Below are 22,546 nucleotides of genomic sequence, written 5' to 3'. Positions count from 1 at the left end.
TCTCCTTCCAACCCTTTATCTAAACTCTGAGATGTTGCCACATTTCCTACCACTTGGTCTCCTAGTGAAAGGAGAGTAGGCCAGCAGGCATTTCCTGAGAGCTACCCGCCATGAGAACTGGGAATGGAAATGACTGCCAGCTTTAAAAGTAAGAGGCTGCCCAATCGGGCTGCTTAGATAATCACTGCTCTTTACCTGGGTGAGAAGGGCAGGGGTAAGAAGCAATGTTCTGAGTCTTGCCTTCATCACAGGCAGGATCCCCCTCTGGTTGACCGGCAGTCTCCTTCGATGTGGGCCAGGACTCTTTGAAGTTGGATCTGAGCCATTTTACCACCTGTTTGATGGGCAAGCTCTCCTGCACAAGTTTGACTTTAAAGAAGGACACGTCACATACCACAGAAGGTAAAGAACACTAGGGCCCACTCCTCCTAGGGTTCGGACCTATCTTAGCTCCTCCCTCCAGGTACTTTTCAACCTCCTGAACCCAAGAGGAGACTTTTATACTCGCCTCCACTCAGAATCCTCCTGGGCCAGTGAGTCTGTATGGACACCTCAGAGATGTACTATGGGATAAAGAAGCAGCTAAGAACTAGGGCTTTGGGGTCTGACACGCCTGGCTTCAAATCCCATATGCCCTACATACCATTTGCCTAGGTGGGTGCCCTTTGGCAAGATGTTAGTCTCTAATTCTTTGTTTTGTCATCTATAAAAATGGGAGAAATAAGAGAATTTACTTCAGGGTTTATTACAAGGATTAAATGAGAACATGGTTCCTAGCCCATAGGAAGCATTTAATAATAATAATAGTTATTATTATTAAACCATGGGTCTCTTGATGTCTTTCCTTTTTTATAATCAGAAAGGCCAATGGGAAGGAGGGAGGGGTGTTACAAAGGAGGCAAGGACCAAATATGTCTTAATAATACAAGAAAGAGAAGTTTTCTAAAAACAGAAGATTGTTGCTAAAAGACTTGAAGCCCTAAGCCATCACTCCAATTTCATTACAAAGCTTCATTAACACCACAATAAATAGTTTGTCTTATGCGTTAATATTCAGGCCTGTTAGCAGCTTTGTTGATCACCACAGATTTCAGGCATTCTGAAGAGACATCAAAAGAAAGAATAAATGGAGTCTTGAAGTAGTCAGGATAACTTGGACTGTAATAGAAGAGAAACAGATCAGGTCAAGCAGAAATTTAGTTATGAAAGCATATTTTGGAGGTCAGGCAAAGCCTTTATATGCCTTCTAAAGACCTTGGTACTTTTTCCTCTTTATGGAAGTGCAAAATCAGATTTTAATTGGCTCTCCACATGAGAAATCCTAGGCAACGTATGCCATCTAGTCTGGGAGATATGGTTCAGGAGGTCTGCCTGTGCAAGAGACCAGATTCAAGAATATCTACTTTTAAAAGTAGCAAAATAAATTTTTAAATTGAAGAAAAACATAAGAGGGACATGAGGAAGATTGAAAGGAATATAATTCAGCATAACATGTTCTATACTTCCCCGCTCAGTGTAGATTGTTGAATTATAGGCTACAGGAAGTCAGAGGTCCAATGTGAACTACCCATGGGGCTGCATAGTGTGATATGGAACAGGCATGTTTTCTGGCTCTGGCCACATATGCTGATCACTTAATTTCTCTGAACCTTGATTTCCTCATATGTCACTGTGAAGTTTATAAGACATAAATTTAAGCTCGTGGCACATTGTCTGTTTCTCCTTCAGTCACCCCAAGAAAGTTACGAGACTCTTCATTCTTCGTGTTGTGGATTTATGATTCTGACTTTAGGAGGTCACATAGAATGACCATTCTAAGCTCCCCGTGGACTACACTAATTGCCCTTGTCTGTGACCCTTTCCCGTGTCTCAATGTCCTTCAGGTTCATCCGCACTGATGCTTACGTACGGGCAATGACTGAGAAAAGGATCGTCATAACAGAATTTGGCACCTGTGCTTTCCCAGACCCCTGCAAGAATATATTTTCCAGGTTACTGAAACCCAACTGCATGTTATTAAAGACATTTTACATTAGCCCTTTTTCTCTCATGGCGTGAAAGTTACTGGACTGAAAAATCCATTTGCTTCTGCAGGTTTTTTTCTTACTTTCGAGGAGTGGAGGTTACTGACAATGCCCTTGTTAATATCTACCCAGTGGGGGAAGATTACTATGCCTGCACAGAGACCAACTTCATTACAAAGATTAATCCTGAAACCTTGGAGACAATTAAGCAGGTAGGACACAGTGCTCAGACTATATCGCTCAGGAATTTAGAGTTTGCAACTTAGAATTAAATCAGCTGTGCATTTGGGTTTGAAGAATATGAGAGCCAGATAGATTAAGTTTCAAATCCCTGCTTTGTCATCAACTACTAGCAATGTGACATAGGGCAAACTTTGTTTCTCCATCTGTGAAATTTTAAACATTTATTATGTGGATTGGAGGAAAACCGTATAAAATGCCTAACATATTTATTTGTGACACAAATATTTATTGAGTCCCTTCCATGTACCAGAACTTATGCTAGATGCAAAAGATATACCAATGAGTAAGACAACATCGTCCCTGCTCTTCATGGTTTTTATAGACTAGCATGGAACTGGCACATTTAATATTGAAAACCCTACCATTCATTGTTCTAGGAAAGTGTGTTGTACCAACTTGCCCCTTCTTATAGACACTTCTTGTTAGAAATAAAGCTATATCTTAAAAGAAAAAGCATAGAGAAACATGTCAGCAGTATTAAAAAGTGATAAATTTTGATGAGAACTTAGGCAATCTTGGTGCAGCATTTGATAAGATAGATCTACATTTTCAACCAATATTTATTAAGATGTAACTATTTGCAAGGCATTGTTCTTGTCTTCAGAAAGCTTAACACCTAGGTGGAGAAATCAAATAAATACATTACTTAACTATAATAGGACACAGAATGTGAGGACTCTTTTCACAGAGGGAAAACCTTCTATGAAAGAACAAAGATTGCTTCTGGCAGTAGTTGGTGGATGTGAAGTGGGGCAGATCAAGGAAGGTTTAAAAGTCTTGCACTTGAGTTAGAAGTTAAAGGGAAGGCACAACTTCATTGATTTTGGAGAAAGAACATTTCATATACAGGGAGTACCATGATCAGCTGTATAGAGGTGGGAAACTGGAGGATAAAGAATAATTTATTTGGCTAGATTTGCAGTATTTCTCAATGGACGTGGCAGTGGCGTTGGGCCGGTGGTACTTCATCATTGTGGGGACTGTCCCACCCACTGCAGAGGTTTGGTATCCCTGATTCCACCTACTAAACACCAGACATGTCCTCAATCATTGTACAAACTCCAAATGCTCACCAACATTTCCAACTCTCCCCCTAGGGGGCAATAGCACTCCCAGGTGAGAACTAGTGATCTAAAGCATGCCACGTCAAGGGGAATAGTGAAACACAGGGTAGGGTGAAACTAGAAGTTTGAATAATGGACAAAATTTGGAATAAGTCATTTAGCTGATGGGAAGCTACTCAAAGTTTTTGTTCAGGGAAGTGGTATAAGCAGAGCTGTACTTTAGGTTATTTAATCTGGAAGCCACGTGTAAGCTGTATGGGAGGACAAAAGAGATAAGGGATAGCTAGGAGACCAGTTAAGTGGAATTGAAGACCAGAACTAGATATTCAGTGTAGTAGGAATAGAAAGGAAAAGCAGTCCCAACAATGGGTCTCAATATCACAAGCTGATTTATAATCCCCAACAGACTATTTACTAAGGCTTAACATATTCTCGATAGCTCTTTCTTAGTTTAGATGTATGTTTGAAACCACATATGAGTGTATGTGTAGATCATTTAGAGAAATACTGAAGCTGAGTTTCTAAACCATCCATTTGACTTTGACAGTGAATCCAATTACTATAGTAATTTAATTGGAAGTGTGAAGTTCATGGTATGGCTCCAGAATAGACTTTATTAGGAGTCAGGTTTCATTGTGAGCAGCACTATACCCTGACTTCGTATAAAAATGTAGTTTTAAAATTTTGAGTGTTTTTTTGTTGGTTTACTAGTACTGAAATAGACTCCTAACAAGTTCCTTTGCCTCCAGCCCGATTCCCTTAAATACAGCTTCCTTAATTCAGTAGAAGCAATTTTCTTTTCTAAAATGCAAGTATAGATGTGTTATTCCAATTAGTGCACCCATAGTTTCCAAGATAAAGTTAAAAGCACAGACCTTTGTGGCTGGCCCATTTTATTTCTCCTCTTCCATGTGTGTGTATCACCACAGCCATGCTGAATGACTAGTAATCCCCAAGCAGCATTCACTTTTTGCAACTCTATGCCTTTACATTAGGGTTCCTACTCCCTAGAACACACTGTCATCCTTCTCCATCTGGTAAATTTTACTCATCTTTCAAGCATGTGTTGGAGTCATTGCCCTTGGGAAGCCCTGCCTAATCCCCTAGTCTGGGTTAGATGGCCTTTCTTTACAGATATCATTTTGTACCCACTGCACTGTATACCAGCTTATTGGTCTAATACAGTGCTATTAAATGGAACTTTCTACAATGATGGAAATGTTCTATGTCTTCATTGTCCAAGTGCTATTGAGCACTTGAATGTGGCTACTGTGACTGAGGAACTGAATTTGAAGTTCTATCTAATTATGGTTAACTTACATTTAAATTGCTATATGTGGCTACCATAGTGGACAGTGCAAATCTAGACTGAAGTTCTTGAAAGCAAGGGCCATCTCTGTTTTCCTAGACCCTGACACAGCACCTGGCATATAATAGAAGCTCAAGGAATACTTGATGAATGACTGAATGACTGAATGAATGTCTTGCCTTTTATTTAAATGAGGGTGCTAAAAACTCCCTATGCTTTAAAACATACTCTCCTAATCACATAGAAAGAATTTTGGTTAGACAAATATATACTCCATCGATTATTCATTCAATAAATCTTTATTGAGCAGGTTCCAGGTAGAAATTCTAGTGCTCTGCATCCTTAGATAAATCATTTGATCTCTCTGACACCTCAAGTTCTTCTTATGTAAACTGAGAGGTTTGTGGTAGATTAGTGGTTTTGAATTTTTTATGAGAATCCAAAACGAATTAAAGCACTGAATCCTATCTTCAAAAAGTTTCCATTAACTCCAGGAATTCATGGTTCCCCTGAAGTCTATTTGGGTTAAGACTTTCTATACTAGATGAATCCTGAAGTTCCTTTCAGTTCCAAATTCATTCTGTATGTAAGATACTGGATTTGGTATTTAGGTTGTATCATAAAAAATTGCCATTTTTATAAAATGAAAATTATTGACTATCAGCGTACAATTCAATGTAATTCAATAAGGAGAATGTAAAGAAGTTTCAGGATTCAAATTCGTCACTGTTTGAAGACAAACTGCATGTGCAAAAGGAAAGTAACCAACCAGAGTAATATATGGCCTACATCAATTGAAAAGCTCAATCAGGGAGAACTTGAAGATTTCAGAGGCATGAGGGGTCAGCATGGGGGTCAGAGGAGAGCTCAGCGCTAAAGATGGGACTTCTACAGACTTAAAAGAGGGTAAGAAAAAAATAAAAAAAAAAAAAGAGGGTAAGACCCAGAGAGATGGAAAGAAAGAGAAAGCACACTTAGGGTGAGGGTGCAAGTGGTAACGGTGAGGTCAGACTGAGGAACCAAAGGTGTAATACGATCTTCCTCTTAACATGGGTGACGTTTGTTCTCCTTCCATAGGTTGATCTTTGCAACTATGTCTCGGTCAATGGAGCCACTGCTCACCCCCACATTGAAAATGATGGGACTGTTTACAATATTGGTAATTGCTTTGGGAAAAATTTTTCAATTGCCTACAATATTGTAAAGATCCCTCCACTACAAGCAGGTCAGTTTACCACTTTGACTCTTCTTAAAACAAGTATCTAGGGGCTTCCCTGGTGGCACAGTGGTTGAGAGTCCGCCTGCTGATGCAGGGGACACGGGTTCGTGCCCCGGTCCGGGAAGATCCCACATGCCGCGGAGTGGCTGGGCCTGTGAGCCATGGTCGCTGAGCCTGCACGTCCAGAGCCTGTGCTCCGCAATGGGAGAGGCCACAACAGTGAGAGGCCCGTGTATCGCAAAAAAAAAAAAAAAAAAACAAGTATCTGTAACATGAGAAAGTTACTGGAAATACAGGGTGTCAGATCAGAAATATCAGGCTAGCACTATATGGACAGTTAAATTACTCTCAGATTTTAGGACAACTGCCCCTCACCCTTACCCTACCAGGGGACCAATGCCAAAGAGCACCATAGCAGGAAATGACATCTTCAAAAATAAGTTGCCGTGTTCTATTCTACAGTGTCTCAGAGGTGTAGTGTATATGTGACTTTGATCATATAAGATTTAGATTCGAATCCAGCAAATATTTGAGCACTTATCCATGTGCCAGACAAAATTAAGATTTTAAACAAACATGTGTATGTGTAATAGGATACACACATGTATATGAAAGTGTAGTAAGTATTTTGTGTGTATTTAATTCCCAAAACTAAAAACATAACTTTTTAACTCATATACTATAGAGAAAGAATATTAAAACAGAAGAGAGTACTCTTTAGAATTCTCCATTCATCCTCCATTCATTGCCAGAAATTTGATAATGATCTTGATAATAGAATTATTTGAGTATATATGGATTTTTACATACAAATCTTGAGCCCCACCTGAGGTAGACTGAATGAGTAATTCTAGGGGTGAGCCCATAGTCAGTATTTTCAGAAGCTTTTTATGTGGTTCTTATATACACTAAGGTTTGAAGACACTGCCTTAGTAGTAAATAAACTTTAATGTGCTTAAGAATTATTGTAAAGGGCTATGGACCCAAAACACATATGCCATAACTTTATAGATAACTTAAGAGATTGTAAAAGGCACTTTGACCATACTAAAATTTTGCCTTACTCCCTTGACTTAGAACCCACCTCCAGACGTAAGATGTGACTCCACTGTACCCTGTCTGCCACACACTGTTTGAGTATACTTTCCAAATCTGCTGCTATTTGGATTTTCCTGGGTGATTGCAGCTCCGCGTGAAATTTCTCTAAGAAATGCCAGTGACTGAGAAAATGGAAATAAACTCTTTAAAAAATCAAGATCTGAAAATGTATTTCTTTGCTTGCATAAGCTGTTCTAAATGCTTTGTATTTAAAAAAAAAAAAAAAAAGAGGCTGTTCCATAGCCTTTTGAAACCACTTTATTTCAGACAAGGAAGATCCAATAAGCAAGTCAGAGATCGTTGTACAATTCCCCTGCAGTGACCGATTCAAGCCATCTTATGTCCATAGGTAACTTGAAGGCCTGCTATGAATCTTCAGGAAAACTCAGGTTTAAAGATCTGCTTTGCCTACCTTTGATACCAATCCTGATCATGACATTTTCTTGCGGAAACCTAAATTTAAATGTAGTTAATTTCATGTAGGCACTGTTGATTCATATAACTGAGTATACCTCATGTATACATATTTCTCTGTGGTTTGAGAATCAACCCTTCCCACTCACAAGTTTATTTCTGTTTCTGAACAGTTTTGGTTTGACTCCCAACTATATTGTTTTTGTGGAGACACCAGTCAAAATTAACCTGTTCAAGTTCCTTTCTTCATGGAGTCTTTGGGGAGCCAACTACATGGATTGTTTTGAGTCCAATGAAACCATGGGGGTAAGTCTTACATTTATTTGTCAGCTTTATGGTTCTGAAGAATATGTCTTTCATAATGCACACTTTTTTTTCTTTCTAAATACATCAAAATATTCTCTTCACTTTTCAAGGTTTGGCTTCATATTGCTGACAAGAAACGAAAAAAGTATATCAATAATAAATACAGGACATCTCCTTTTAACCTCTTCCATCACATCAATACCTATGAAGACAGTGAGTTTCTGGTTGTGGATCTCTGTTGCTGGAAAGGGTAAGAAAGGACATTGGATAAATGTTACATCTCCAGTTGTTCCTGGAAATTAGGGTTTCTTTCGGAGATGCCACTCTCAATATTTAATCTGAATTACATCTAAAAAGGCAAGAAGAATGCTTAAGTCACAAAATATGATTGAAAAGGCTGTAGGGAGTTTAGATAATCAGAAACACTAACTGAACCTCAAAACTATGGTTAATGATTGATCAGGTCCATCAGGTTATGATCAGGTCCATGAACCAGACCTGAAAATAAAAGATTCTGTGACTTGATGAGTAAACTTAAGCTTAATTTCACTCAAACTTAACAAGATCCTTTGGGGAACCTAGAACTCCACCTAGTCTGGGTTTGGGAAAAAGAGATATGCTTTCTTCAAAACAGCAGGTCACTAAGAAAGACAGTAGCCCCTGAAGACACAGACAGAATGGTGAGAGAGAAACAGAGCAGAACGTTTTAAAGGCTGTTGTTATTTAAACATATCCATGAGCAGGATTCTTTTCTCCACCCAGAGTGGGCAGGAGAAATGGCTCCAGGATTCCTGAGTCTTTAGCAGGTTCTGGGTTGGGGTCTGAAGAATAGGGAGGCACTTGTGCTTTTAAAAGGCATGAAGCATGTCTCTAAATTATTTGTAATTGGCTGTCCTCATGTTTGACTTCTTATTTTTGCAGATTTGAATTTGTTTATAATTACTTATATTTAGCCAATTTACGTGAGAACTGGGAAGAGGTGAAAAGAAATGCCAGAAAGGCTCCCCAGCCTGAAGTTAGGAGATACGTACTTCCTTTGAATACTGACAAGGTAACCACCCTCTACATAGATTTCAGATATAACCAGAATGTTTCATCTCGCTCAGGATTTTTTCTCCTGCTGTGTGTTTATACATAAAGTCTTGAAATTTCAGAGCTGGAAGGAACTTTAAAAATTAATTCCACTTCCCTCATTTTATAAGCTAGGAAACTGAAGCTCAGAAGAGTCACATGACTTAGCAAAATCCAACTGTGGTGGAATCAAAACGAAAACCAGGTTTTGACTCTAAACCTGTTGTTCTTCTATTTACAAAATCCTTTCAAAGTGATTGCAATCCAACTGGTTAGAACATAAGCAAAAACAGTGGAATAAGTGGGCAAAAAAGCTTAAAAAAAAGTAGGTTGGCAGTCTTTGAAGGCTTTCAGGCCAAAAGGTTTGTGCTTTATTTGACAGGTGATGGGGAGATAGTCAAGGTTTTGAACAGAAGAAAGCCATATTCAGAGCTGGTGGACTGGGTATCAAGCGTACTGACTACCCTAGTTGTCCCTGCTACTAAATGTCCGGCTTCCCTGAGCAAGTCACTCAGTGAGCAAGTCCCCCTACAGTTCTGTTGCCTGCTCAGAAACCTAAGTAAATTGGACTAAATAATAACTAAGGTTATTTGCAGCTTTGATTTTCTAAAATAAGGCTGTGTTGTGTGTAAGTAGTATTGGAAGTAAAGAAAGGATGATGATAAGGGACCTGGGATTGGAGACAATGAAAATCACTCAGGTGATAGAAAAATGTAGTGGTAGTAGGAACAGACAAACCGACAAAAGTGAGAGTTCCTACAGGTAGAATTAAAAGGATCTTACATTTGATTGGATGGTAGAATGAATTAAGTCTTATACATGCAAAAGACCATAGAGATCCTTTAAGCCTATGTGTCTAGAGTGTTGATACCTTTGGAAATAGGAAATGTAATAACAGGCAGAGCAGATTTGGAGATAAACCTGAATTGTAGAACTATGAGGAAGTGGGGAGAATGAGTAAAAGGGCTGACTTCAAGACAGACCCAGGTTGACCAGGGCTTCCAGCATTCTAGCTGTTTGATTCGCGGCAAGACATTTAACCTTTTTAAATCCCCTTTTCTTTATCTATATCCACCATACAGGATTTTAGTGATCAATAAACAAGGTGACATATGTCAATCACTGAATATAGTCCCTCACACAAAGTAAGTGTTAAATAATATTGATTATAATCATCATCAACAGCAAAATCAGCATCAACAACATTTTCGTGAAGATGTCTTGTAGGCTTTCATATGGAAGTACAGGTCCTTGCGACACAAAGTAGGGTCAGAAGAAAAGATCTGATAGTTATTGGAATTGAAATGATGATCAAATATATGAAGACAGATAAGATTGCTAGCAGGAAAAATTCATACTTTAGAGTGTTTTAAAAGAAACATACAAATTTGTTTATTTTAAAAATGATGAACTTGATAGCCATAACATGCTGAAAGAAAAGAAAAGATGGCCAAGCACAAAAGTTGGGGAAACATCCATGTGCAGAAAGTGGTAAGAAAAGAGGAGTCAGAAAAAGAAAGAGAAAAACGTCACCAAAGGGCCCTAGTTACAGCTAAGAGAGGATAGTGCCACATGATAAGGCAAGAGAAGGGTTTCACTGGTGCCCACTGCTATATATAGACAAGTTGAAAAGAATGAAGATGAAGAGCCAGAAAACAGATTTAGTGATCTCCAGGGGAGTAGGGAGGGAGGCAGAAATCAGGTTTCAAGGCAATAAAGGTGAGCAATTGATGAGAATGTGGGAGCAATTACTATAGCCTGCACTTTTAAAAGTTTGGCAATGAAGAGAAAAATAAGTCATAAATTAGGGAAATAAGAGATAAACAGATTGAAGGAAGGAGAGGAAAGAGTATGAGTGAAGTTTCCAGTTTAGTGATTAATATAACAGTGATATCTTTAAAATATACCTTTATTATTTTTGAATAGGCAGTGAATTTAAATGGTCAAAAACTCAAAATGATCTAAAAAGGTACACACTGGAAGTGTCGCTACAACCTCTCTCTGCCTCTATTCCATACCATTCCCCTTCACTTCTGTGTGTAACTTTTAATGTCTTTCCTTTTCCTTTTTTTATGCAAATATAAGAAAATATAAATATATATAATTATTATTTCCCATTTTTACACAAAAAGTAACTTTCTATATCCACATTTTTGTTCCTTGCTTCTTTTCATTTTAAAATATATATTGAAGATCTTGCTTTCTTCAACTGCACGGTATTCTTTTTTGTGAACATATCCAAGTCCCTCACTGCTGAGCAACAGAGTTGTTTCCATTCTTTGGCTGGTACAGATAATGTCACAAGGAATAACTTTGTATGTATGTTATTTTATATATGTGCAGATATAGCAATAGGATAGACTCTCAGAAGTGAAATTGCTGGGTCAGGGGATAAATGCACGTGTTAAAAAAATAGTGAGGGGGAAGAGTGAAAATAAGGAGCTAGTTTGGAAAGCAAAGATAATGTTACACATCTCTTACATTAAAAACCCTAATTTAATGGTGGAAAAAATAAGATACAACAGAGTAAAATCATTAAAGTTACAGTCGCATAAGTAATGTGTTCGACATCAACATTTGAACTTACCGAATACATGTATAAATATGTATGTATGCACACATGCCGCTCTCTCCTTCCCAAAATCACCATGAAGTGCCTCGAGGCCCCACTTCACAGAATCTCACAAGACCCATCCTCACCTCCCATCTCTTCCCAATCCTGAAAATCTTTCACTATTTCCTTTTAATTCATTGTACATACCAGAAAAATTCCATCTATCCTCTGCTCAGAAGGTTCCTTCCACCTTCTTTCTTTTACCAAAAAATCTGACACTCTCTCTAGGACACTGGTCTCTTCAGCAGCAATTTCCAGGGGTAGCAGTTTCTCCTCCTACAGCGCTTGTACCACTGGGCCTGGGGCTGTGGTACACTTGTTCCACTTTGCTGCTTCCAGACCATTGCTCCTTCCACCCACCCTTAAAATCTTTCAATTTCAAATCTCACTTCAGCTAAGTATATAGCCAAGTGGTATGTCTACATTTACATATATACACCCCTCATTATTATTCTCACCAATTAACCACCACTCCTTCTCCCTTCTGGCTCAGTGTCACACTCCCCTGATCTACTCCTGACTCTCAGTTATTTCAATATACACATCATAGGTGACTCTTCCAACAACTGGTCTCTCAGTTCCATGACGTCTTCCACTGATTTTGTCTTCCATTCTATCTCAGCCACTCACTCCCCACAGTCATGCAATTGACCTTGCCATTACCTTTGACTGTGCTTCTACCATAACCTTGGTTTCATGCATGACACATTCTGACTACCACCTATTATGTTTCAAGATTACTTGCCCTATTGCAGTTCCCACCAGGAACCTCCAATCTATTGAACCTATTACCTTCTCATCATCTCTCACTCCCTTGAGGACTTACCTTCCCTCCTTATTCAATAACAATTTCATGGTTAATCATTGTAATCACCCCCTTGAGTAGATCTTCATTTCTCTTCCCTCTTTCTTACTTTATAGAACTTATTTGTCAAAATCATAATCCTAGTTAAATTCAACCCTCCACCCACTCCATGCTTGTACCTCTAAGGCTGAAATTAAGTGCTAAAAACACACAATTGTGTTAATTGGCCCATTTTTAAGTGCATGACAACAAACCTTACTGCTACATTTCCCAACTTCACTTTCCTAGTTAAATATTTCACACCCTCCTCTCTTCAACCTTCTAACACCTCCCACCTCCACACTCATACTCAACTGATGGCTCTGCTTCCTATTTTACTGAAACAAATGAAAGAAATCAGAAAAGAACGTAGACTCCTGCCACCACATCTACCCACCCACCAGCATCTGTACTCATACTGAATTATCCATCATCCTATTCAGAACTAGTCTTTCCCATCCTTCCTCACCCTCTCCAGGACAACACTCTACAGTTCTCCCCCTCTCTCATATATCTCACTCTCCTCCTGTTTTCATTAAATCATGCATATCATGCTATTATTTTGCCCTCTTACAAAATCCTTCTTTTAACTCTTCTTGCCCCCACCACCTATCCCCTCATTCCTCTCTTGAAGACCCCTTAATGTTGGAGGGCACCAGAACTCAGCCCTTTGTTCTATCTTCTATCTGTACGTTCACTCCCTTTGTAAAGACTCATGCTTTAAAGCAGCCTAGAATTTCACTTCCAACTTTCCTTTTAACTCAAGGTTCTTATATGCTACTGCCAATGCCATGTCTTTATTTTGATGTCCAATAAACACTTCAAGTTTAATAAGACAAAACCTAAACTTCTCCTCTTCCCCTACCAAAAATTACCTTCAGTAATCCCCATCTTTGTTGTGACAACTCCAACTTTTAATTATTCGGGCCAAAAACCTTGAAGCCCTTCTTGACTCCTTTCTCAGTTTCATGCCTCTTCCCCACCCCATATCTGAACTATCAGGAAATCCTCTTGGCTCTACCTTGCACTCCTCACTGACTTCAATGCTACTAGCCTAGTCTGAACCATTGTTTTCTTTTGACTGGACTACTACAAGACAAACTGGTTTCCCTGATTTCACTCTTTCATCTCCCCTTTTTTTTTTTTTTAATTTACATGTATTTTATTTATTTATTTATTTTTGTATCTCTCACATATATATATATATATATATATATATATATATTTTATATAGCAGGTTCTTATTAGTCATCCATTTTATACACATCAGTGTATACATGTCAATCTCTATCTCCCAGTTCATCACACCACCACCCCCACCTGCCACTGCTTTGGTGGTTTGGTGATTTGCTGCTTGGTGTCCATATATTTGTTCTCTACTTCTGTGTCTCAATTTCTGCCCTGCAAACCGGTTCATCTGTACCATTTTCTAGGTTCCACATATATGCGTTAATATACGATATTTGTTTTTCTCTTTCTGACTTAACTTCACTCTGTATGACAGTCTCTAGATCCATCCACGTCTCTACAAATGACCCAATTTCGTTCCTTTTTATGGCTGAGTAATATTCCATTGTATATGTGTACTACATCTTCTTTATCCATTCGTCTGTTGATGGGCATTTAGGTTGCTTCCATGTCCTGGCTATTGTAAATAGTGCTGCAATGAACATTGGGGTGTATGTGTCTTTTTGAATTATGGTTTCCTCTGGGTATATGCCCAGTAGTGGGATTGCTGGGTCATATGGTAATTCTACTTTTAGCTTTTTAAGGAACCTCCATACTGTTCTCCAAAGTGGCTGTATCAATTTACATTCCCACCAACAGTGCAAGAGGGTTCCCTTTTCTCCACACCCTCTCCAGCATCTGTTGTTTGTAGATTTTCTGATGATGCCCATTCTAACTGGTGTGAGGTGACACCTCATTGTAGTTTTGATTTGCATTTCTCTAATAATTAGGGATGTTGAGCAGCTTTTCTTGTGCTTCTTGGCCATCTGTATGTCTTCTTTGGAGAAATGTCTATTCAGGTCTTCTGACCGTTTTTGGATTGGGTTGTTTGTTTTTTTAATATTGAGCTGCAAAAGTGATCTCAACAGAGCAGTCAGGGTGATTCTTTTAAAAATAAATCAGAGCCTGCCACTGCTCTGCTCAGAACCCTCCAATGACTTCCCATCTCTCACTCATAGAAAAAGACCAAGACCTCACAATGACCTATCAGTCTTTACCCCTCCACTCTCCTCTCCTGTTCTTCTCCCCAAGCTCAGTCAGTGCAGCCACACTGGTCTCTTTAACGTTCTCCAAGGATCTTTGGCGTACTCCTACCTCAGGCCTTTGTAGTTTGTTCTCTCTGCTCAAATGCTCTTCCCCAGATACCTGCATTGCTAGCTTCCTTCATCTCCTACAAGTTTTATCCCAAATTTCACCTTTTCAATGAGGCTCACCCTGACCACCTACTAAAATTACAACTCACCTACTCTTCACATTTCTGATTCTCCTTACTCTGCTCTATTCTTTTTCCTCACATTCATGATGTACTAAACACTTTGTCTATTAATTATATTTATATTGTTTATGTTCCCAAATTAGAATGAAAACTTCATGATGACAGGGACTCTGTTCTCTGAAATATCCCAAATGCCTAGAATAGAGTCCATCACAAAACATGTATTTAAGTATTTGATGCAGGTATTACTAAATGAATATGTTCTTTGAAAGAGCTCATGATATTCATTCCTTTCATAAAATAATCTGAAAAATCACGTGGGAGCAATGTGGGTGACAAGAGATCTTAGAAAACATCTGATCAGTAGTTTTTTAATTTGTTTTCTTTTTTGACAACTTACGAGTATGATTTTGTTTTCAAATAAAATAAAAATATAGCCTAACTATAAAGGAGACAAACACTGTATGGATACCTAGAGGTTGAAGTCTTTGTTGTTCTGCAGAAAAATACTTCTTTTTCCAGAGCCCATCCTCAGAGCTGTAAATTTTCTTCGAGGTCAGTCTCATTTCACTGATGAGAAGACTGAGGGCCTATGAAGTTGTATGACTTTCCCAGTGACACACAGCCAGTGACTGATGTGGACACAGACAGCTTTCCCAGTCATGTTCCTGGGCTCCCCTTTCTAGAGTTTTCTGCACTGCCTCTCCCTACATGTTGTCTTAAGAAATGAAGAACACAGGAGACAAAACTTGGGAAGACTATATTTATGACTGCTTGATTTTTCTTTCCTGATCACTGAGGTTTCTGTTATCCTCTTTCTTAGGCTGACACAGGCAAGAATTTAGTCACACTCCCCAACACAACTGCCACTGCAATTCTGTGCAGTGATGAGACCATCTGGCTGGAACCTGAAGTTCTCTTTTCAGGGCCTCGCCAAGGTGAGATGATTTAGGAAAAAACCTCACATGAGAGAGAACAAAATGTTCCATTCAAAGAGATTAACGAGTTTTCCTAAGCACGTGCTCTACTTTGCAGCATTTGAATTTCCTCAAATCAACTACCAGAAGTATGGTGGGAAACCTTACACATACGCATATGGACTTGGCTTGAATCACTTTGTTCCAGACAGGGTAATTAATCCATCTTCCTAATATTCAAACAGTACTTTGAGTCACATGCTAGTCAAGTAGAGCATATTGACTGATTGACTGACTGATTGATTGACTTTTCTTTCTTACAAGCAGCTCTGTAAGCTGAACGTCAAAACTAAAGAAACTTGGGTATGGCAAGAGCCTGATTCATACCCCTCAGAACCCATCTTTGTTTCTCACCCAGATGCCTTGGAGGAAGATGACGGTAATGAAAGTAATAGATGTGTCTGAACACTCTCTTTTCATTGCAGTTCATATAGTTAGTTAATTAGGAGAGGAGTTATGTTGATTATTCCCTAATGTTCAGAAATAATCCTTTATACTATTGAATGGGACAGCACTAAAGAATTTAAACTTATTTGAGAATAAGTTTTATCTTATGGTCAGGTTTCATTTGGTACTGTTGGAAAAATGCTAAAGCACCATCTGGTGTCACGATGGAACATCAATGTCTGCTCTAGATGAAGGAGAGGAGGAAGAAGGAGCAGCATGCGGTCTAGGTTTTTGCCTTTCCTGACCTAGATACATTTCTGAAAAGGGATAGAGTTCTAAGGAGGGAAACTGAGTATTCTAACAGATCCAAGAGAATGAGGATGAGGCTTTGTGTTTCTAGTTTTGGTTTTTCCTTTCAGTAAGCTGGGGCTAGAAAGGGATCCAGAGCAACAGCCTATAAAACAGCAACTCAGTTACAAAGAGTCATCTTAGTTAACTATTGATTATCCGGGACAAGGAGGTAGGTTATCCTCTCTGGGATTAAAATATGGAAAACCACAGAGAAATGAATAAAATAAAGAATTGTAGAGCCGTTTTACACTAAGTGATTTTACATATACAGCCTTTCCAGTCAAAACCGCAAAAAGTTTGTTCTTATTTTGTTTGAAGGAAGTAAGCTTCCAGCTAGGTCTTGGAAATTATAGAAATAATATACCTTACCATTTTCAAAGTCTTTTTTTTTTTGGCCGCACCGCTCAGCTTGCGGGATCCTAGTTACCCGACCAGGGATCGAATCCGCTTCCTCAGCAGTGAAAGCGCGGAGTCCTAACAACTGAACCACCAGGGAATTCCCAGAGTCTTTTAATATACATTTTTCACTTGATTGTCACAACATTTTTTTTTTTGCAGTAGGTAGAACAGGTGTTAAATCGTATGATACAGATAAAAACACAGAAACATTCATTAAATAAGAATTTAATGAATACTTACTATGTTCTAATCATTGCAGTAGGCTATTGGGATACAACAGTGGGCAAGAGAGATAGGGTCACTCCCTTCTTAGAGCTTATAGTCCAGGGGACATGAAAAATTTTAAATCCCTTTCAGGGTTACCACACAGCCAGGTGGTAGAAGAGTCAGAGCAAGATTTCAAGGCATCTGGTTTTCTTTATTTGTCAATGTAATGCTTCCTTGCTTCCTGTATTATTTCAGTGACACTTAATCTATTGCTATGGGCTTTTTTTTTTTAATTCAACATTGCCTTATTAACTTCTGATTAACAGGTGTAGTTCTGAGTGTGGTGGTGAGCCCTGGGGCAGGTCAAAAGCCCGCTTATCTCCTAATTCTGAATGCCAAGGACCTGAGTGAAGTTGCAAGGGCTGAAGTGGAGATTAACATCCCTGTCACATTTCATGGACTGTTCAAAAAATCCTGAGCACATTCTAGCCTAATATGTTTCTGGTGACAAAACCCAGAACAAAATAGGTCTGCAGTGAAATTCTGTTCAGTTTTAGCCTGCTGTATATGAGTTTTAACTTGCAGATGCACACAATTTTGCAGTGTTTTACAGAACGCACAGAGTTGAGTAAGCAATTCCTTTTAAAAAAAGTGCATATTTAGGTAATCATACTTTCTCTGTGAGACAGACACATCATAACTAAAAACTCTTTATATATTTACAATCAAAGAGCAAATGAATGTGGATTTATTAACCTGTTTTTTTATTCCTATTATAAAAGTGTATTTTAGGTACCTATCTGCTCCAATTATTTTTTAACACTTAAAAGCCAGTCCTCTACACCTGATTTGTATGTGGCTTTGCCAAGTCAAAGCAGTATCTTACAAAAAGGCTTAATTATTAAATGTCAAACCAAACTTTTTCTCAAACAAGGGACTATCATCTAAGACAATCATTGTAATCGTATGCATATATATATTATTGTTCAAAGATTCTCAAGTTTTATAAACTTTAACATTTCCATTTAATATAAGCAATTACTACTATTTCTGATTTTACAATGAGGAAACCTATCTCTAATCCACTGAGGGCTCTCAACCAAATAATTTCTCAGAGATTAAGTTATCTATTAAAAGCTTACATTACATCCAAGCAATTACATATAGTAGTGACTGTAATTTTTTTGAAAAACAGAGCATAAAATACTGACAAATATAATTTCTGTTTAAAATCAGAGTATGGGGTAATAATATGTGTGTGGGGTGTTATACTTTGTTGCCTCGTCTGCTTAATTATATTTAAGCACTGTGCAATCACCTGAAAGTGAAAAAAGAGAAATATTGTCATTAACTTTCCAATATTAATATATTTTAAGTATTTATGTTTTTAAAATTATTCTCTTCTGAGCTAGATATTGCAAAAAAATGAAGATTGTCAAAAATGTTTATTCTATATCTTAATCCTGGCATCTATTTTATGCTCAAAAGTATTACATATCATTGTATTTAAGATGATCAGCATTGTGTCTGACTAAGTAAAAACAGCTTGAAGGAACAGACTGACTAGTGTACTTGATGCATCCATTTGATTTCTTTATTTAGATAAAATGCAAACTCGTTTTTTAAAATTATAAATACTCATTAAAACATACTTTTCAAAGAAAATCTAAAATTACAAGAAAGTGGAAATTATAAAGTAAAATCATACACAGCTCATCTAAGCTCAACTACTGGTCTTTTCCATCATTTTTCCCCCTGTGGATTTTTAATGTAATCATTATTTCTTTGTGGGTAATTTCTAGGTAGAGCTAGATATCTCAAAAAATAAAAAGGAAAATGCCAGAAAATAACATGGAATATGTGACTATAGATAAACATCAGTCTGTTATTTTTGTCTCTAGACATGGCACATGAACATAGTTCCACAAAGAAGGCTATTTATCCATTTCTTTTAAAAATGAAGAAAATAAATTACTGAATAATTACTAAGTTTTATACTTATTTAAGTCTTTAAATTTTAGAGAATTCCCCAAACTGTCACTTCCTACACTTGCCAATCAGTCCCTGCCTTCTTCCCATTCCTTTTCCATAAGCAAGTCTGGCTATTTGGTGTGCCCACTTCTCCTGTTGCAGGATCCCATTTTGAGTCCTGTGCTCTGTGGAGATCACCACAGTGTTAAGAAGGGAGAGAGGCACATCTGACTAAAACATTCTGACAATACCATTTCACCAAAATTGGAATTGTCTATATAATCATTGCTAATATTATACCAAGAAGGCTTAGGAGCTGTTTTCAATTGCAAAGATGGAATTTGAGCTTTAAAAACTTACATTAGAATAAGGGAGATTTAAGTCAGGCAAGAAGGATTAACTTGGAAAGTCAGATTGAAAAAATTAAGTAACCTGGTTTCTAAGAATCAGAGGTATTCATCTAGGGAAATCTAGAGAATCATGTCCCATCCATAAACAAATAAATCTGTCTTAAGGGGAAAATTCAATTGAATTAAGATAAATAAACCTGCTAATAAGTAGTTATTTTTAAAATAAGTTGTTTGAAGTCAACCTTTTTCCATTTGGGACACCTTACATTTGTCATAGCCAAGGAGAAAGGATAATAACATCTTTGACAATATCAAAAAGTAATTAGTAACTGATAACTGCCTCATGGCAGATAATCTAGATAGAGTTCCTATACTACATGCTAAACCAGAAAAGATCAACAGACAGCAAAGCCAGCCTACCTTCCGACTAGTATTAAGAGAAAATATCCCCTAAAGGATCCCCTAGGGAATGCCAAATCTGGTACAATTCAGTCTCAGTGGAAAAAAAGTCTCTGAAAGACAGGAGAAAAGGAAACTTTACTTATTGAGTGCCTTTTACTTTTACAGAAAAGTGGAAATTACTCCTAATACTATACCCACCATGGTACTATAGTCACCATTTTAAAGATTAGGAAAAGGAGGACCAGTTACTTTTCTAATAGTAGCAAAACTTAAACTGAAATCTAAACCTATCATTTCTTCCACTAAAAATTTGGTTTCTGATACTTTCTAAAATATTTCTACTAATTTGAAATTTATTTCAAATACAACCACTATCACACTACTTAGTCATCAAGTCTGGATGCAAATAAAATCTTTGACTGTTCAGTAATTCTCACTATTGATTAGTGGGCCAAATGCTTCTTGAATAATCGTAACCAAGTAACAAGTATATATTATGCCAGGGATTCCACTAATTAGTCTTTATGTATAGATTTGATGATTCTATTTTGCAGATGAGGAAAGTGAATCTCAATAAAATTAAATAACTTGGCCAACTTTCCACACAGGATGAAAATCTGATTCCAAACATCATCTGTGTCTGTTGGGCACTGTGAACTACTACCTTGAGGTAGTTCACAATTTCAACATTAGATCACTACATTCCTTTTGATGACATTTTAAAAAACTAGTTTTCCATTGGTTACTGTGAAAATATAAGTACCATGCAAAAATTAACGTGGAACGCAAAATAATAATGACTGTGTCCAATCTGATTCCAAACTTTGAGAAGTTCTGCCATGTCCAAAAGGTACTAGGCTATTAGAACAAATGTATATATTATGTCACTTGGACTTAACTATGTAATAAGCAGAGGTGTTACATATTTCTTTCAGAGTGCCATAAAAAAGTTACTCAGACATTAAAGGCTTTGTGAAGCTAGAATGTTAGAGAATCTCTGTTCAAGACTCTGGTTTTTAACTTAGTAGGTAAATCTCTAACCTCATAGGACCTAGTCTACAGGGTTGTGACTTAAATAACTTCATAAATTCATCCTCAAAACAAGTCATTTTATATCAGTTCCAACATTAAATTTATATCAAAGAGCTTTACTTATTTAAGAAAAAGAAGAAAGATGAAACAATCATATCCAATATTTCTATGATTAGTCTGTTTGTGGACATTTCTTGTTCTAATATGTTCATAATATTGTACTAGATGGATGATAAAATAAGTTTAAGAAGCTACCAACAAAAATCTCAAAACTTGCTGTTTCTCAAGTTTCTTTAACTTGGATTCATCCATATACATATCTTCATCTCCTTCCAGAAGGTGAGCAAAGGGGTATCTCCCATTTACAAGAGCAACCCTTGCAATGGGACATAGGACTAAGAATTCAGGTTCAAATGATCTACCACACTAAAAGAAGAAACATTGCCAAGTGTTAGGGAATTATGTGAATAGTGCATTTGTATTAATGATCAACTAATCCAAGAAGCAATACATTATTGCTGAAGCTATTATAAAGAGAGTTGAATAAGTACTTAAAAACCTAGATGTGAAGGCTAAGCTGATGTGAAATGTACAAGAGACTTAAATATTCTTCATAACCATGACTGGTTATGAGTTACTATTTCAGTGGCATAATAGGAAATAGTACTAGACCTGACTTTGATTTGGGGGAGATATTAAGTACCTAACATAGTGCCTAAGACATAGTAGCTACTCAACAAATGGTAGTTAATATTTTTAATCTGGGGTTTCAAAAACCTTAACAGCTTTCTTTGCTACATGATTTTTCATTAATATTTAAAGTATTTTATGGGAATTCCCTGGTGGCGCAGTGGTTAAGTCCGCCTGCCAATGCAGGGGACACAGGTTTGAGCCCTGGTCCTGGAAGATCCCACATGCCACAGAGTAACTAAGCCCATGCACCACAACTACTGAGCCTGCACTCAGAGCCCATGAGCCACAACTACTGAGCCCGTGTGCCACAACTATTGAAGCCTGCGAGCCTAGAGCCCATGCTCCACAACAAAAGAAGCCACTGCAATGAGAAGCCCACGCACCACAACGAAGGGTAGCCCCTGCTTGCCACAACTAGAGAAAGCCCGCATGCAACAATGAAGACCCAACACAAACAAAAATTAATTAATTAATTAATCAGTTTTTAATAAAAATAAAATAAAGTATTTTATGATATCCTACATGGGAGAGAATATAAAACAATTCTCAACCTTATACAAGGATAGAGCCATTTTTATTAACATATATCATGAGACGTATGTTCCAAAAACAAGCTAGAATGCTGATAAACATCCAGTGCTTTTAAATTAAGATGTTAAGTGTAATCACCAGGGCAACCACTAATAAGGTAACTAAAAAAAATGTACTAAATATTAAAATATACACTAGAAATATTTAACAAAAAAGAACACAAGTGGAGGAAGAAGGAACAAAAAAGACAAAAGATACAGAAAGCAAATGGCAAAATGTCAGACAAAAATCATATCAGCAATTACATTAAATATAAATGGATTAAGCATGCCAATCATAAGGCAGGGATTGGCAGGATGTATTTTTTTAATGATCTAATTATATGTTATCTACAAGCAACACATTTTAGATTAAAAGGCACAAATAGGTTAAAAAAAGGGATGGAAAAAGTTATACTGTACAAAAAGTAAGCAAAAGAGAACTGAAATGGCTATACTAATATCAGAAGAAATAGACTTTAAGACAAAAATTGTTACTAGAGATAAAGACATTTTATAATGATAAAAGGGTAAATTTATAACACATAAGGGAATTCTA

At 37.4% G+C, this 22,546-nt stretch overlaps 1 protein-coding gene and 1 long non-coding RNA gene across 2 annotated transcripts in view; one reads left to right on the top strand and one right to left on the bottom strand.

Annotated features, from left to right (window-relative positions):
• The window catches only part of LOC307182234, a 118,405-nt gene that overhangs the window by 50,768 nt on the left and 45,091 nt on the right, over positions 1 to 22,546 (bottom strand). The window lies entirely within an intron of this gene.
• RPE65 (retinoid isomerohydrolase RPE65) lies at positions 1,884 to 17,643 on the top strand. Its single transcript, XM_079913458.1, has 11 exons — positions 1,884 to 1,991; positions 2,095 to 2,236; positions 5,718 to 5,865; positions 7,225 to 7,306; positions 7,545 to 7,677; positions 7,788 to 7,927; positions 8,599 to 8,728; positions 15,473 to 15,587; positions 15,685 to 15,779; positions 15,894 to 16,005; positions 17,297 to 17,643. Exons 1-11 carry the CDS (start codon positions 1,915 to 1,917, stop codon positions 17,446 to 17,448), a joined length of 1,326 nt encoding a protein of 441 aa, XP_079769584.1. The 5' UTR covers positions 1,884 to 1,914; the 3' UTR covers positions 17,449 to 17,643.

Source organism: Stenella coeruleoalba (assembly GCF_951394435.1).
Source record: "Stenella coeruleoalba genome assembly, chromosome: 1".
NCBI classification, from domain to species: domain Eukaryota; kingdom Metazoa; phylum Chordata; class Mammalia; order Artiodactyla; family Delphinidae; genus Stenella; species Stenella coeruleoalba.
This window is presented reverse-complemented; position numbering and strand designations above follow the sequence as displayed.

Bases quoted from the DNA above. Each gene is read 5' to 3' on its own strand.
- RPE65 (XM_079913458.1), top strand. From the start codon at position 1,915: ATGACTGAGAAAAGGATCGTCATAACAGAATTTGGCACCTGTGCTTTC. The intron at 2,237-5,717 runs GTAGGACACAGT...CTCCTTCCATAG, and splicing joins CCTTGGAGACAATTAAGCAG to GTTGATCTTTGCAACTATGT. The intron at 8,729-15,472 runs GTAACCACCCTC...CCTCTTTCTTAG, and splicing joins TTCCTTTGAATACTGACAAG to GCTGACACAGGCAAGAATTT.